The sequence below is a fragment of the Rhinoraja longicauda genome, chromosome 26, assembly GCF_053455715.1.
Source record: "Rhinoraja longicauda isolate Sanriku21f chromosome 26, sRhiLon1.1, whole genome shotgun sequence".
Taxonomy (NCBI): domain Eukaryota; kingdom Metazoa; phylum Chordata; class Chondrichthyes; order Rajiformes; family Arhynchobatidae; genus Rhinoraja; species Rhinoraja longicauda.
Window position 1 is genome coordinate 15,614,000 of NC_135978.1, and position 12,069 is coordinate 15,626,068.

The following is a 12,069-nucleotide window of genomic DNA, read 5'->3' on the forward strand; positions in this document are numbered from 1 at the left end:
ATAAATATAAATGGTATATATATAAATATATATATATATATATATATATATATATATATATATATATATATATATATATATATATATATAAATGACACACACACACACATATATGTATATATATAATATATATATATAAATTGTATATTTATATATATAAATAAATGGTACACACATATATATATATAAATGGTATATATATATATCACAGAGGGGGGGCATATACTGTATGTGCATATATGTGTGTGTGTGTGTGTATATATATATATATATATATATATGGGTTATCACAAAATGCTGGAGTAACTCAGCAGATCAGGCAGCATCTAGGAGAAAAGAGTCTCGACCCGAAACGTCACCCATTCCTTCTCCCATAGATGCTGCCTGACCTGCTGAGTTACTCCAGCATTTTGTGATACCTTCGATTTGTACCAGCATCAGCAGTTATTTTCTTACACTATATATATGGGTTAATATATATATATATTTATATATAATAACCCATCCTGTGTCTGCAAACTACTGTCAGAGAAAGTCCAGAGTAGTTTTCTCCTCTGTGGTTGTGGTCTATCAATGCCAACAAGCTGTAATATCCACTGGATGTTGGGTACGTTAAGTGAGGAGGTGAATCAGGCGACTGGAATTCATTTAAACACATGAAAAAATACATGAAAAATGGACAGGAAAGGATACAAGTGGACACAGCGCAAACTAGCCCTTGCAGAACTGAGGCAGCCCAGGTTGGATTAGAAAAAGAACAGCACAGGGCAGGAACAAGCCCTTCGTCCCACGATATCTGTGTCGAACAAGGTGCCAAATTAAACTACACCCTGCTGTCTGCACTTGGTCTATATCCCTCCATTCCCCACCTATTCAACTGCCCATCTGAAAGACTCTGAAAATATTGTATCTACTTCCATCACCACCCCTGGCTGTGCGTTCCAGGCACCTATCATTCTCTGTATAAGATACTTTCCCCATACATCTTCTTTAAACTTTCCCTGCTGTGACGTTGAAGCTTTACCCAGTATTTGACATTTCCACACTGGGAGAAAGGTTCTATCTGTCTATCTTACATGTGCCTCTCATCATTTTACAGACTTCTAACAGGTCCCTCCTCAGCCTCCACTGCTCCAGAGTAAACAATCCAAGCTGGCCCAACCTGTCCTTTCAGGCTAATAGCCTCAAATCCAGGAAGCATACTGGTGAAACGTTCCTTCACCCCTCCAAAGCCCCCACATCCTTCCTGCAATGGGGTGACCCATCCAATGCAACCTACCAAAGGTTTTATGAAACTGCAACATGACTCCCTTGACTCTTAGACTTAATGCCCCGTCCGATGAAGGCGAGCATTTTATGCCTTCTTTTGCACTCTATCAATTTGTGTTGTTACTTTCAGAGAGCTATCAACGTGGACCTCAAGATCACTCTGTTCATCAGCGCTCTTAAGACTGTGGAGACGATTTTTACGAATGTCGTATTGTGAAATAAATCGAGAGTAATGAGTAAGGTAGAAATAAGATGAAACATTTTCTTCAACGGTTGTGAGTCTCTGGAACTCTCTTCCTCAAAGCGTGGTGGAAGCAGAGGCTTTGAACATTCTTAAGGCATAGTTTGGTAAATGCTAGATAAATAGAGGTTAGGAAGATTTTCCGGGGAAAGGCAGGAATGTGGTGATGCGGTTACAAGCAGCCCAGCCCCAATCTCACTGAATGGCTGTGTAGGTTCAAGAGGTGAAATAACCTAATCCTGCTCTACATTCATGTGTTCACACATATATTTATTCATATGTTCTGCTCATTCAAGTAATGATGGTAGGCTAGGCAACGTCATCAATGTTGTTATTTCGGACCTTGGAACACAGGAAGATGCGGAGACTGTGACCTTGCGAGATACAAGGATCTTGCAAAGGAGGAGATGCTGCTCCAGTACACACCTGGTAGCGATCCTGTGGGAATCTTGCCCCCACACTTCTGAAGAGCTCTCTGAAGGTGGCCCTGATCACAGAGGGGCACTGTTCCACTGAGCTCACAATGGCTTCAATCAGTTCCGTCAGGTAGGACTGGAGACACTGTGCACTCTGCTGGATTATGTCTGCCTCAGTCTGGCACCGATGGAGACCTGAACAACTGAAAGGAAAACCTCAATTAAATTAAATTAATAAGCAAAATTAATCACTATTCATTTAAGGTGGACTCGTAATCTTAAAAATGGAACTCTAGAGCTTTCAATTGTAGGATAAAAGCCTCATGCTTAGGACAGTGATTTGCCAGTCAAAAACCCCAAAGCAGGACAATGAATGAAGATCTTCAGTGATCTTCCTTCCAATTTAAGTTCAAAAGTACATGTTCAAAGTTTACTGAAAAATATGTCATTCTGTTTGCAACTCCTCAACAAATGCACTGATTCATCCAAGACCACAATGAGGAATGGGATAATTCGTGGCAGGTTACGTTTGCACCATAGAAGTGCCAAGCAATGACCAGCTGCAACAGGAGTGCTTCACATCCGATGGCATTACCATCCTTGTCCCCCACCATGGACATCTCAAGGGGGCACCATGACCACATGAATAAAACCAGCCAGAGAAAGAGAGAGAGAGAGAGTTCATGAGGAGCTAACAGGGTGGGTTTCTTGTCACAAGTGACTCTGGTCCATTGGTGATACCACTGGTGATACCAATTTCTGGTATCTCATAGCCTTTACACCATTGATAAAATATTCTCCCACTTACATGGATGAGTTAAGCTCCAGCCGCTCACACGAAGTTTAAGACCATCTAGGAGAAGGAAATCCATTTGACTGGTACCCTCTTAACCACCCTAAATGTTCATTGTCTCCACCCCTGGCACACAGTGGCTGCACAGTGTGTACCATCTACAAAATGCTCTGCAGTTATTTGCCCAGGCTACTGTTGCAACACTTCCCAAACCTGTGGCCACATTCATCAAGGATAGCTGGTGCTGAGCAATACCTCCGCCTGCAGGGTGGTTCCCCTCCAAGTTGCACACCATTCTGACCTGGAAATGCATCACCTGTCTTTCATTGTTGCGGGTCTAAATCTTGAAACGCCCCCCCTGGTCAGGGATGGATGGAACCTCCTCCACATGGACTAACGTGGGTTCAAGAAGACAACTCACCACCATCTTCCCAATGTCAATTAAGGATGGGCAAAAAAACCTGGCCTCACTCGCAATGCCCAGATAACAAGACGAATAACACAACCGAATGACACAATCACCCAGATGCTTGAACATCCAGGCAATTCTTTTCCCCATTGTTGTACATTTCTGTATTTAAGAAATTGGATTTGTTTGCAGATGTCTGCCCAAGGTGACATCAAGTGAAGTGTTAAATACAGCACACTGCAAGGCAAGAATTGGCACTTCAACGTGCAAGGCAGAGTTTTGAAACCATTGGCAGCCTGTGGCAAATTGAAGCAGCAATCAACCATTAGGGCCAGGTCGCATTGGCAAGCTTTCTGTATTCATGGCAGACTGGGCAGGTTAGCAGGGTGTGTGTGTGGTTGATAGTTACCCTGCTTCCTTGAACTCCAATTTGATGGGATCCAGCTCCACGTACTTCCTCTCTTCAAACACCCGGTTTATGGTTGGTCCAAGGATATTGTGCAAATATTGCATCCCCGCCACCTGCAACAGTTTAACACACAAATGATTGTACAGCAGAGACAGATAAATACCAGTGACTAATCGTTTTATTCATTCTTCAGTTTCTGAGCATTCACCTCCTGTTCACAGAATCATCCAGTGCAGAAGGTGTGAGTGCTTGCTCTTTGGAAGCCTCTTCCAACTACATCCTGCCCCCCTCCCCTTGTGTCTTTGCAAATTTTCCATTTCAAACACTTACCCAATTTCCTGTTGAGTGTAACTGGTGAATCTGCTTGCAATACTTTTTAAGTCGTGCATTCATAAGTTCATAAGCGTTAGCAGCAGAATTAGGCCATTCAATCATGGTTTATCTATCTTCCCTTCTTAACCCCATTCTCCTGCCTTCTCCCCATAATCCCTGACACCCGCACCAATAAAGAATCTATCTGCCTCTGCCTTAAAAATATCCATCGACTTGGCCTCCACAGCCTACTGTGGCAGATCACACCGACCAACTATGGAAAACCTTCTTCAATTTCCCCGAGTTCTTTACCTTTGATTTTAAATCTATGTCTGCAAGGGTCCTACATGCGGCCTATCATGTTCATACCAGCTCTGTCACAGAGCAACTCTCTATTCCACCCACTGAAGCTTCTTCTGCCACTTTGCAAATTCTTCTTCACCACTGAATGCCAATTCTCGGAGGATTTCAATGACTTTGCACTCAAGACCCTCACGGGTGCGGTAGCGAATGTGTTTTTTTTGCACCCCAGACGCAAAGATTGTACCATGTCGGGGGTGTTACAGTGAAGTGTTGAACACTGAGGCAGACAAGTAGCAATTACATCTTCACCACCAGCAGCGTTAGTTGGAATGAATATGATTTCCCTGCCAGCTTCAAAGATGAGCAGGGGAGATGTCCCTGTAACCTGCCAGTATTTAATCCACATCTAATTTCACAGAAAGAGACTTGGGATTGGAAGGGTGAAGTATTCATATAGCCAATTTATTTTTATCCCTGCAAAACCTAAACCATTTTGAAGCCTGGGGCTCAGTTATATGTTGCACTTAACTACCTATGCCAGACAACCAATTCTTACAACTTGGAATGGAATGGATGGAATACTTTATTGTCACATGTGACACAGCACAGCGAAATTCTTTGCTGCGTACACAAGGTATACAAATAGCGGCCACCTACGGCGCTGACAAATTTACAAAGTACACGCCTCCTCCTTTGTTTTCCCCCACAGTGGTTCACCCACGCTGGGTCCCCCATTGTCCTCCTCCCTCCCTCGCCATTGTCCATTGTTCTTCCCCCTCCCTCACGGCGGTCGCCCCACGCTCTCATCGACCGCTGACCGCGGTCTTGATAGATATTGGACAGCAATTTGCACTGTGGAGCAGAGACAGCTAAATGGGTGGGGAAGTTAATTCACCTTGTTGAGGGACTAGTCAAGAATAGTGATTAATGCCACACCTGCATCCCAATTACATATACGCATTATATATAATGCACCTGCACTATATCTTATCAGCATCAGGTGTTACCTGTACCCGGCTATTTCTGCAGTTCAAACCTGACTCGTGAACTCTCTATCTTCAATGCTAACAATGCACCAATAACGAGGATACTTCTCATCAATGAATTACATTTCGTTCCTATTTGCGTCTTACCTTTAAAAAGCATTCCATGGATTTGGAAGCTAAAGAATTGTTTCGGAACAATGTATTTGGTTCGGCTGAAAAAAATATGAAAAAAATTAGAAGCACAACTTCAGAAGAAATGAAACATTCTGGACTCCCTCAGCCTGTATTTTAAACTGTTCCAAATGTTGACAAAATATAGACTTCCCGATTTATTACATTTCAATAGCTTTTGGGACGTAGCCTATTGGTCAGACATAGAAAGATAGTACCTCAAAATAACAAGGATGAGTCTGAAAATTGTTGGGATTTTTGCATTAAGGTTACTGGGGTGCTGTTTGTGAATTGCACTTACTTATTAAGACCTTAAAAACTAGAAGCAGAGAGAGAGAGAATAAAATCCTGAATTCTGAAAATATGAGAATAAGATTGGGAATGGCTAATTGTCTGAAACTTGAATTCATTGCCGACTCCATGATGAGGTGTTGTTCCTCAGTCATTGAACAGTGCAGGAGGATAAAGCTGAAGAGATTCGAGCGGGAGGGATAATTAAAACAGATATCCTCTCTCTCTCTCCCCCTCTCTCCCCCCTCTCTCCCCCCTCTCTCTCCCTCTCTCCCTCCCCCTCTCTCTCTTTCTGACTTTCATTTATAATTTTTTATAATTGTCTCTTTCTCCCTCCTCATGACCTCCTGAGTGTCCCCAGCGCTTCCTGTTTTTATTTCCAATTACTAGCATCTACAGTTTCTTGTTATTCGGCCACTTAAACATTGTTGGCTGGAAAAAAACGCCCTGCAAGCCATTTTATCAGATCGGACAAAATACATATATAATGTGATAAATAAATACATTTGATCAACTGTAATTATTAAATGTATTAGTCCCCGACCTTGTAGGAACAGAATCTATCGCAACACTTTTTAACCAAAGAATCATAACTTCCAAATGTTTTCTTTTGTTTGGAGTAGGTAGCTCAACTTCTTACTTGTTCTATCCAGTTCCAACTTAATGACGAAGTTTAGGAAGTGTTTTGCCAACCCTTGCCCCAGGAAGAGTTTAACCAGATTGGTTGCGACCTCCTGCCTGTTCTCAGTGGTGGTGAGTTCATCGATCATTGCCAGCAAGTTCCCTTCTTCACCCTGCGGGGAGAGAGGATACAGCCATTACCCATCGTAGCTTGCAACGCGCAGAGTCCCTCTTGTTTAGTTCCGTTGAGTTTATTGTCACGTTAATGAGTGCAAATACTCATTCAGAATAGCTTGTTCCCTGGCAGGGTGGAGGTGAGATTCACGGCTCCTGAGACAGGTGAATAATATGAGATAACAAATTGTCGCTGAATCTCACCGTACTTGTGGACTTGGTAATAAACCCGACTTGACTGGACACGACACCTCATTTAAGTGCCGATGGACAACACATAAATCTCAGGACTAGATGACATTCTTTCATTCTCTGAAGCAGAATTTGTTCTATTTTGAATTATGGAGTCAACTGTTACTGCGAATAAATTGTTGCCTCATTACTCAGTTCTGCCGCATCGTTAATTCAGTGAAAAAGCTTTGTACTCAGATGTAACTTTATTACTGAGGCACCCATGGAGATACAGACTCCATTCATCAGTGAGAGAGATACCAACAGGCTTGCACATTAGAAAGGGACTTCCCTTTTACACATTACCATTTAGTAGGCATGTTTAGTAGGCTCCCATCAAAACGTAAAGGAAAATCAGCCAGGAATCACTGACTTCAACAACAGCTCAATGGCCTGCTGCAATTGCTGTCATTGCCCACTTAAATACTGCCGCAACCAACTCTTCAAACAAGCAGGAATATATTTGTAGGAAGGAACTGCAGATGCTGGTTGACACCGACGATAGACACAAAATGCAGGAGTAACTCAGCGGGACAGGCAGCATCTCTGGAATGGGTGACGTTTTGGGATGAGGCCCTTCTTCAGTCAGGGGAGAGGGAAAATGAGAGATATGGAAAGGTAAGGTGTGAAAAACGGGAGATCAAAGGGGACGAGGACCAAGGAGAATGCATGGATCATTGTTAGATGGGGAAGGTGACAATGAGGCGTACAATGCAAATTTTATTCAGGAGGACAGTCGGACTGGTCAAAGAACTAGGATGGGGGAGGGATGGAGAGAGAGGGAAAGCAAGGGTTACTTGAAGTTCGAGAAGTCAATATTCATGCTGCTGGGTTGTAAGCTGCCCAAGCGAAATATTTGTGGTAATCTCTTGACATCTGCCTTCACCGACTGAGGGCAGCTCATCACTTCCATGGCACTGTATATTCCTCACAACATCGGAGGCCATTCAATCCTTCATGTTAACGCTATGTATCAAAGTCATCCCAATTAAACCATTCCCCCAGTACACCCTGCATATTTCCCTGTGATCTATTCACACGGTGCCATCAACTCCTCCACTGATACTCCAACCATCCACCTACTCTAGGGCACAGACTCTGCAAGTTGTACCGCACATATTTACTAGCCTCCTGTAAACGCATAAGCTGTGGAGGAAATCTAAGTCAATGATGATCATTTATATCAATGTTCAATGTTTATCATACATCTGTTTTAGAAAATCTGTCAATTGTGATCCATCGTACAGTTTGGTCACCACCGTCCAGAGGCATTTCTGATTCTGGGAAGGCTTGGCTTGGCTCTTACCTCCGGAATCAGTAACTGCTGCTCTGAGGGTACAGAGGAAGTTATTCTGGGATTGAGATGGGAAAAATTTCTTAATGCAGAGGGTTTTAAATCTTTGAACTTCCCTGAAACAGAGTTGTAAAGACTCAGTTACGATGTATACCACTTGGGGGTTGGTGAACTTTTGGACACAAAGTAAATCAGAAGGTTTGGAGATTGTAAGCAAATGTGGGCAAGGTAAAGCACCTAGGATGTTCCTGATGTCAACTTCTCTACATCGGCGAGACCAAGCGCAGGCTCGACGATCGTTTCGCTGAACACCTCCGCTCAGCCCGTCTCAACCAACCTGACCTCCCGGTGGCTCAGCACTTCAACTCCGCCTCCCATTCCCAATCTGACCTTTCTGTCCTGGGCCTCCTCCATTGTCAGAGTGAGGCCCAGAGCAAATTGGAGGAACAGCACATCATATTTCGCTTGGGCAGTTTACACCCCAGCGGTATGAACATTGACTTCTCTAACTTCAGGTAGTCCCTGCTTCCCCTCTCTGTCCCCTCCCCCTTCCCAGTTCTCCCACTAGTCTTCCTGTCTCAGACTACATCCTTTGTCCCATCCCCTCCCCTGATATCAGTCTGAAGAAGAACCTCGACCCGAAACGTCACCCATTCCTTCTCTCCCAAGATGCTGCCTGACCCGTTGAGTTACTCCAGCAATTTGTGTCTACCTTCGATTTAAACCAGCATCTGCAGGGTTTTTTTCCAAAGCATCCAGGATGCTTTATTTTATAACAGAGCAGGCTTGAGGGAGCAAATAACATGGCTCCTGTTGCTATTGCTCCATTTTCATGTTAAGTGAAAACTGTTTGTCAGCTGTTTCCTTCATTTTGGACAAACCATCTGATATAATTTGCAAAGTTAATTACAGCAGTGAAAGACATGGGTTTGCAAGTTGCCTAAATTCAGGGCTAGGATAGGTATGGCCCAGCCTCTATGAATGGCCGCTCACTGACAAGAGTGGTCTGAGCCAAGGAAGCCAAGAAATTTCCAGAGTAAAATCGAAACCTACGCAATCCTAGAAAGAACGTGCAAACTCCACACAGACAGCACCTGAGGTCAGGATCAAACCAGGGTCGCAGGCATTGTGAGGCAGAAGCTCTACCTGCTGTGCCATTGTCATTGTTATGAAGTTATTATGAGAATTTTGACGTTTAAATCAGATGGGCTGAAGTGCTTTTGGAGTAAAGCTAAAACATTTGTCCCTCATCAAAGCACAATTATATTCATGACTGGAGCCCAACTTGCCAAGTTGATGTGGGCTACCTCAAGTGGTCACCCCCCAAATGACTCTCCGGCCATTGAGGCTGGTTGTGGGATAGTCACTGAGGTACTCCTCACTGTGATCTGATCTCTCCACACCAGTAACATCTGAACTGGACCCAGAGGCAGCAGTGAGCAGCGGTTCCACCACCAAGACATGACCCAGCCAATGAATCTTTGCAATGGCTTGGTGATAATTAGGAACAGACAGCGGAAAAATACCCAAGAGATGCCCATGAATTTTGAAAGACTTCTGACAAAGCAGGATCTCCCTAGCGACAAGGTTATCCATTCTATCCCGGCCTCCGCCTGCATACCAGGGGCTTGCTGATCTTCCCTGGCATGAATGAGGAGCTAGTGAATGTTCCCAGATCAGCATGAAAGGTGAGACACTCTAATGACCTCAGTGCCTGTGTTGAAGTGCTGGATAGGGGCAGGGCATGAAACATCCCGCATGGTGGAGGTTGACTGAAGTGGTGACCCAGAGGAACCCCGAGAGGAATGATGGATGAGGAGAAGAGTAGAGAACAGAGGAAGACACTCACATTGTTGGTTGTCGCGGACTGCAGCAGCAGCTCTGTGAGGGGCTGGTAGTAACTGGAAGGAAGGACGCTCTCATCCCGCAGTCGCAGCTGGAGATGCAGCGAACCCAGGGTCCCCCTGAAAAACACACGTGTTAGATCGCATAACAGGCCAGTGTACTTCCAAACTGTGTGCACGGGATCGATCGTACAGCAGTCAGGCCCGAGACTGCAAGAATGTAAAGGCTGCAGCAATTCAGTGTTGCTGATGCCAGCTGTCAGAGGTTATGGGGAGAAGGCAGGAGAATGGGGTTAGGAGGAAGAGACAGAACAGCCATGATTGATTGGCAGAGTAGACGACGGGCCGAATGGCCTAATTCTACTCCTATTCCTTATGACCTTATGATCCCCGGGTATTGAAGGATCAGTATTTACGGAGCAAAGCTCTAATAATTCGGCACCCTCGGCACTTTAGAAGGTGCCGGAGCAGCAGATGTTTCCAGACTATTGGATGTTACTTCTACATGCCTGTTAATGATTTTTTGACACTTGCATGATGGTACAATAAATGACACACTGGTCAACCTGAGGAGCACCTTCAGCAACTGACTGGCTCCACCAAGATGCAGTACACAATACCACGGGAGATCCTTCTTCCCCGTGGCTATCAAACTCTACAACTCCTCCCCCTTCTATCATGGGGTAGACTGACTTCCCCCCCTCCCCCCCCCACCTCACCCCCCCACCCCCAATCTTTGCACATCCTCCCTCCTGCACTTTCCACCCGTCACTTTAATTTCATGTTTCATGCATCTTGTTGTGTTTTATGACTGTTGGCAGACCAATTTCCCTCCTGGGATAAATAAAGTTCTATCGTAATTGTCCAGTAAACCTGATGGGCTTAAAGAGAACAGGAAATAAAGGAGCATTCAACCACACACCCACTTACACTCTGGGCCTCCGGACTCCTATTCTGATCTCAAGGTATTGGTTTATTATTGTCATGTAGCGAGATGAAGCAATAAACATCCTTAGCATGCTATCCAGTCACATCATACTGCACGTGGGTACAATCAAGAGTCTGGTGGTAGGCGAGGAGGGAAATAAAAGCATGACAGGGAAGAGGTTGGGTTAGGGTGGACGAGAATGGAGCATGAGTTGAGGGCAGATCAAAAGTTCTACATTGGGGTTTGGTGGATGGAGGTAAAGAGTGATCCTGGTCTGTGGGGGAAGAGGGTGGACAGTATCAAGGTTTGGATCAGGACTAGTGCTGGGATGTGCCCTGATATAACTTGTGCTAGCAAAGATAGAGAGGATGGTTTAAGGAGAGATGAGAGGATGGATGAATTAGAGGGAAAGCAGAGGTCAAAGCACAATGAGTCGCTGCTGAACGTAATCTGTGGAAAGTGAAGGATCTTGAAGCTGTTTCAAGCAGTTCCCCGATGTGAAAGCAGTGCTTAAGAAACCACCTAACCAGCTGGATCCAGTCCTTAGTTCCACCCTCTTCCTGCAAGGTTTGCTTAACTCCAGCAAATCCAGTGCATTTTGAAAAATCTGCTCATTTTCTCATTATGTAATGAGCAAACTGGCAGACAGATCAGCAACAAGCCTTGGAACCTATTTACCTTCAAATTTGAATAGGCTTCAGATTTCGGATATGTGCACCTTGCACCCACTATGCAACCTGTGCTCAGGACCAAGTTAGGCGAGTTCAAATTACAGCCATTTCATTGAATTTGTTTTGAGGAAACTGAGCATGCAGTGTTAATACACCATTCTGTGAAGCTGTTTTCTTTCTTGCTGATTATTGGTGCACAATTAGTTATCCCATTGTTCCCTCTCTTTCCTGTGTCCTTCCCCTAACCCCACCCCAGTGCGTATCCATTCCTCCCACACTCCCATCCTCTGCCCCTTCCACCCACATCCCTCCCTCAAGTTCCACGTTTCACTTTTCTTTCACTCCCCTTCTCTCCTTATCTGACACTCTTTTGTCTCCTTCTCATCTCCAGCCTTTGTCCACCACATCTGCCAATCACCCCCCCCCCCCACACCTGTATCCACCTATCACTTAACCACCTAAGCACCTATCGGATGGCCCACCATTTAAGAAGCAGTTAGACAGGAACATGGATAGGACAGGTTTGGAGGGATATGGACCAAATGCTGGCAGGTGGGACTAGTGTAGTTGGGACATGTTGGCCGGTGTGGGCAAGCTGGGCTGAAGGGCCGGGTTCCACACTGTATCACTCTATGACTTGCCAGGCTTCTTCCTAGCCCCACCTATTTTCCAGCTTTATGTCCCCACTACTATAATCAGTCTGAAA

The 12,069-nt window shown here is 44.7% G+C and overlaps 1 protein-coding gene across 5 annotated transcripts in view; it reads right to left on the bottom strand.

Moving 5' to 3' along the window:
- Positions 1-12,069, bottom strand: part of rasa4 (RAS p21 protein activator 4) — a 138,347-nt gene that overhangs the window by 25,244 nt on the left and 101,034 nt on the right. For all 5 annotated transcript variants that reach the window (XR_013548958.1, XR_013548957.1, XM_078422692.1 and 2 more), the window contains exons 9-13: positions 9,770-9,884; positions 6,241-6,394; positions 5,286-5,350; positions 3,538-3,650; positions 1,937-2,129 (exon numbers count right to left, since the gene is read on the bottom strand). Coding sequence is in view for 3 of the 5 variants with exons in the window: in XM_078422692.1 (XP_078278818.1) it covers positions 1,937-2,129; positions 3,538-3,650; positions 5,286-5,350; positions 6,241-6,394; positions 9,770-9,884 (640 nt within the window). In the remaining 2 variants the exon portion in view is untranslated. The remainder of the gene's footprint in view (positions 1-1,936; positions 2,130-3,537; positions 3,651-5,285; positions 5,351-6,240; positions 6,395-9,769; positions 9,885-12,069) is intronic.